Source organism: Aplysia californica, unplaced genomic scaffold, assembly GCF_000002075.1.
Source record: "Aplysia californica isolate F4 #8 unplaced genomic scaffold, AplCal3.0 scaffold00829, whole genome shotgun sequence".
Lineage (NCBI taxonomy): Eukaryota > Metazoa > Mollusca > Gastropoda > Aplysiida > Aplysiidae > Aplysia > Aplysia californica.
The window spans coordinates 245028-249943 of NW_004798099.1; the positions used below are offsets into that span (position 1 = coordinate 245028).

Sequence of the window (4916 nt, forward strand, 5' to 3'; positions counted from 1 at the left end):
CCTACCGATCGTGCCAATAGACACATGATCTAGCCACTAGGTCATCGACGCCCGAGCAGCTGAAATGCAAAGGACGCCACTTTCCCCGTCTCCTAAAGGATGTTCTGATTATTTTTAGTGAGTGTATTACGGCGCTCGCAACTGCATAAGGTCATATGGTCGCGCGGGACACATCTAACATTTTCAGTCGGTTGGAAATTTTGACTTTTGCCCGAGTGGAGGCCGAAGCCTACTCTTATCGATTTTTGACCACCAAAGGACCTTTAACGTGCGCAACTTGCACACGGGATCTCCGAGATTTTTCGCCCTTGTCCGAGAAGGCTAGGCGTAGATCTTTCCTACCAGAAGATCAGGGGTGTGGCTGAAAGACAGCAGTATGAAAAAGCCAACGAGAAGTAGTGGAAAGGCTGCAGAAAAAGTCAGGAGCACAGAGGTGGGGGCAAAGGAGGTAAGGGGTGGGGGCAGAAAGTGGAGACGAAAGCAGACGACATAATTTTGCTAGAGACCAGGAAAGGAAGTGAAAGGAGAACATTTTATAGAAGAATTTTTGTCCGTCGCTACCCGGATTCGAACCCGGGACCTTTGAATGAGAGGCAAATACCTTAACCTCAAGGACACGTCGAGAGCCCCCCAAGGATGTTCTCTATTGTGAGCTCTTTGAAGGAGGCAGGGAAAGAGGCTGACAAAAACTGCGCTATACCGACGTTCTTTGACGTCACACGGAGAACTGTCACAGAAATGACAACACTCGAGAACAAAAAATTAAACAATAAATAAATAATAAATAAATAAATTACACTTTTATTTGTCCCAGAAGGGCACTTTGTTTTACAATGGCAAACATACATACATAAATACATAATTATAAATACGTACATACATAAATACATACATGCATAAATACATACATAAATACACACTATTACACAAATACAGAACAGTTTACAAACAATGCCACTGTCGGTCGCCACTGTGCAGCGCCCTGTAATTTGAGCTAGGGTTGTCGTGTCTTGCTCAAGGACACACTCCAGTGACCACCCATCTGATCCCCGTGTCACCGACACTTGCTTGACATTGCTTGAGTCAAAACTCACTACTCACTTAGCCACTGGAGCCCCTAAATTGTCATGGCTCGTCCAAAACGACGAGCAGCACTTCGAAGGTCCAGGGTTGCAGTGGAACGGAAAAAGCAAGAAACCTAAACTCTCACAACACCAGACAATGCTGACCACCAGAGTCAAGTTTTCTAAGTCTAAATTCTTGTCTGGAGTAAATCACAGTCACCGTCATCATTGATACCGATTGACAGCCGAAGAAATAAGAGGTCGGGTGGTTGACAGGTGCTCTAGTATGGTTTGCTTCTTTTTTCCTATCAAACATATATTATTGTCTTGGTCTCCCAGCCTTTTTAAAAAATTTTTTTTAGCTTTTTACCCTCTTGCAACACTTCTAATTTTTTGCACTAATATGACCCGTGTGTGTTGCAAGTTCCATAAAACTCTTATTAAAAGAAGAAGGAGGTCACGGCTACCGACACCACAATGTGTACTTACATTTTCATTTGCTCCTTGTCAAGCTTTTTTGTGCGAGATACCTCTACTTCTGGGCAGATGAGCTTTGAGACAGCCATACCGGCCGGGGCTGACATCAACACCGCCGATATGATGTGGGAAGATGGCATCTGATCGAGAGAAAAAAACGATTAGAAAGGTTAAATGACGATGAGTACAATTGAAGCTTTTGTTGTTGTTGGTGGTGGTGGGGGGGGGATGGTGTTTTTGTTGTTGTTATTGCTGCTAAAAAAAATCTTTAAAGGGGTATAAGCGGCTGATGAAAGTAGAGTAAAGTTATTGCTGGTGGTGGTGGTGGTGGTGAAAGTGATCATATTTTTCTTGTTCTTGTTCTTGTTGTGGTTGTTGCTGTTGTTATTGTCGCTGTTGCTTTTCCTGTTATTGTTGTTGATGCAGTGCTGTCTTTGTTATTGTTGGTTCTACTGGGTGGCCAAGGGAGAGGGAGGGGGTGCGAAAAGAAGAGGAGTGAGGAAAGGGAGAGGGGGGAGGAAGAGGGGTGGAGGAAGGAGAGGGGTTGGTGGAGACCAAGAGAAGATCACGATGTAGGTACACTCTGTGCTTGTCATAAGGAATAAGTCTCGCAAACGTGTGAGAAATTTCGAAGGTGAGAAAATATGAATGTGCTAACTGTATCATCTAAGCTGTCGAAATAACAAGTCACTGTTCGTAAAAACCAGTAGAAGACGACGACGTCAATGCACTGAAAGTAAAGAAACCAAAGAAAATACGGTGAAACTACTCTGTGGCCTAGGTTACCAAATGAACACAAATAGCTTTGACGTAAAAAACAACCCAATGTAATTCATCAATATCTATCTATCTATCTATCTATCTATCTATCTATCTATCTATCTATCTATCTATCTATCTATCTATCTATCTATCTATCTTTCGATCTATTTTTCTGTCTATCTATCTATCTATCTATCTATCTATCTATCTATCTATCTATTATAAATTATATTATATGAATGACCTGCTTCTTGACAGACGATCTTAAAGCAGTACGCATGCTACAGTTTTGCCTGGGTGGTAGACATCGAGAGAATAGATTGCACAAGTACTGCTAACTACCCTCCCTCCAGATCTTCAGACTTCATTTATATATTATATGTTTGAGCAAAGCCGAGAAAACCGAGATCGTTAGCTTTGGCTTTAAACTATGTATTTGTTATTGAAATTATAAATGTCATTGATTCATGCCCCCATTAACCTGATCCAAATTCATATAACAGGCTAGTTGCTTCGATCATATCTAGAGCTGGGCGAAGAATCGATTCCTGAACCGATTCCAGCTATTAGAATGATTCGATTTAGTTTTACGTAAATCAAAGGTAACCAGTTACTTTATTTATTTAGATTTCTGTTTTCTATTAATATATATATAATTTTTTAAAGTTCTTTTCTGAAGAAAAAAAATCGTTGGGTACCTCGCCGTGTTCCAAAATTGAGGCTATTCTGAATCCTGAAGCTTTTTTTAACCGACTACTCTAAGGTATCGAATAAGCGCCAACCGGTTATTAATTTTCAGGGTTTTTTGGTGCATCCCATATCCACCGTTTACTATTTTCCAGCTTGCCACAACCGGTGATCATGTGAAATTTCATACCTAGAATCTAGATATTCGAATGAAACTACTTTTATTTTTGTAAATTGCAAATTACCCTCAGTATTAGTACCGGCACCGGGTTGGCTACCTCAATTTTCTGCATTATAAAAACTTTTGTACACTGGTTTATATTTTTTTAATGAAACTGGTTTGTTCCGAAAGAGGAAGAGTTGTTAAAGTAACTTACTAAAATCATTAAAATTTCATGATCTCTTGTTCTTTTATTCACTGAAGGAGAAATAAAACAGATGTATTCCTACTAGTACAGTGGTAGGAGGTTGAATGTGCCACCCTCCCCCCTTTCCCCCTTTTTTATCCCCCCCCCTCTCGTTTATTAATTTTGGATCACTTGTCCAACCTCCCCCACCCTTTTTTATTCGAGAACTTGCAGTAGGTGTTGGACTCATTATACGTAATCAAAGACTCCCCGAAAGTACTCACAACATGCCGGAAGTAATCAAGTAATTATCTAGGGGGCGGACCACCGGAAGAAATCCACTGTCAGGACGAACTCAGGCTGAGTGGAACACAGAACCTCATGTACCAGGCGGAGATACTCGATAGATTGGACTACTCCCGGCTTCCTAGTCTAGATCTAGATCCAAAGCCTACCTAGTCGGGTTTGTTTGAAGATACGGCGGACATTTAACTGGCGAAAGACCCGGAGTTTTTCTGAGTTTTCCTTAATTAATTGTTAGTGTTTTACACCTCCACCGACATAATTTAGATCGTTTGGAAGGCGGAGTGATTCGACTCTGCTTTTCAGGGTCAACTTAGGTAGAGAGGAATACAACGTCTCAGTAGACAGACTAAGATACTTCATAAATTTTTTCCTCACAAGAACGTCAAACTTTCCCATCTTGTGTGTGCAGCAGCAAAAATACCTAGCCTTCATAACATAGATACTGGTACCGTAATTTTCTCGAAACTTGTAAACATTCAAGAGAACAGTAATCTTCTAACCAGAAGACTTTGCCAATTAGATTTAATCAAATTGAATAGGGGCCAGGCAGATTCTCCTTCACGTTAGGGCAAAAGCTACCATTTTTGAATAATTCGACCGATTCGGCTCGCGACCTTTAAAAAAAAGCGTTTGATTTGAGATCACAGTAGAACTTCGTCGAATATTCTGTCGCTTTCTGCCATAGCAGTAGCTCCAACACCCCCCCCCCCCAATTTACCAACTCATTCCAATGAATTCAGTTGTTTGTGTGCTTTCATGTGAGTACAAAACACACCCCTTAGTTTTATTAAGAGTTTTAAGGCACATTGCAACACAACAGTGTCATAAAAAACAGGCCCCAACCTACCCCGTAGTGGACAAAGAGAGAAAACATGTCTGCTGAGACGGAGGCGAACCCGGCGGTCAAAATGGCGAACAGCTCAGACCTGGTCATCAGCTCCAGGTACGGCTTTATGGTCAGGGAGGCCTCGGGCTGGGGAAAATACAGGACAAAATACAGCACTATTTACAACCTCTATGATACAGAATTATAGTGACGTCGCAAGAAGGTTACTTTATTTTAACCTTCAACTTAAGACGTCTACATAAGACGTTTCAGGTAAATACTGCACATCTTTTAACAACCCACACATACTTACACACACGCGCACACCAACGCACGCACGAACGCACACACACACACATACACACACACACACACACACACACACACACACACACAAACACACAGACACACATATACATATATACACACACAGACACACACACACAG

The 4916-nt window shown here is 41.5% G+C and overlaps 1 protein-coding gene across 1 annotated transcript in view; it reads right to left on the reverse strand.

Moving 5' to 3' along the window:
- The window catches only part of LOC101845201 (sodium/nucleoside cotransporter 2), a gene marked incomplete in the record, with an annotated part of 39164 nt that overhangs the window by 10929 nt on the left and 23319 nt on the right, over positions 1-4916 (reverse strand). Inside the window, 2 exon segments of the mRNA XM_005109915.3 lie at positions 1554-1681; positions 4491-4616. Coding sequence (XP_005109972.2) covers positions 1554-1681; positions 4491-4616 — 254 coding nt within the window.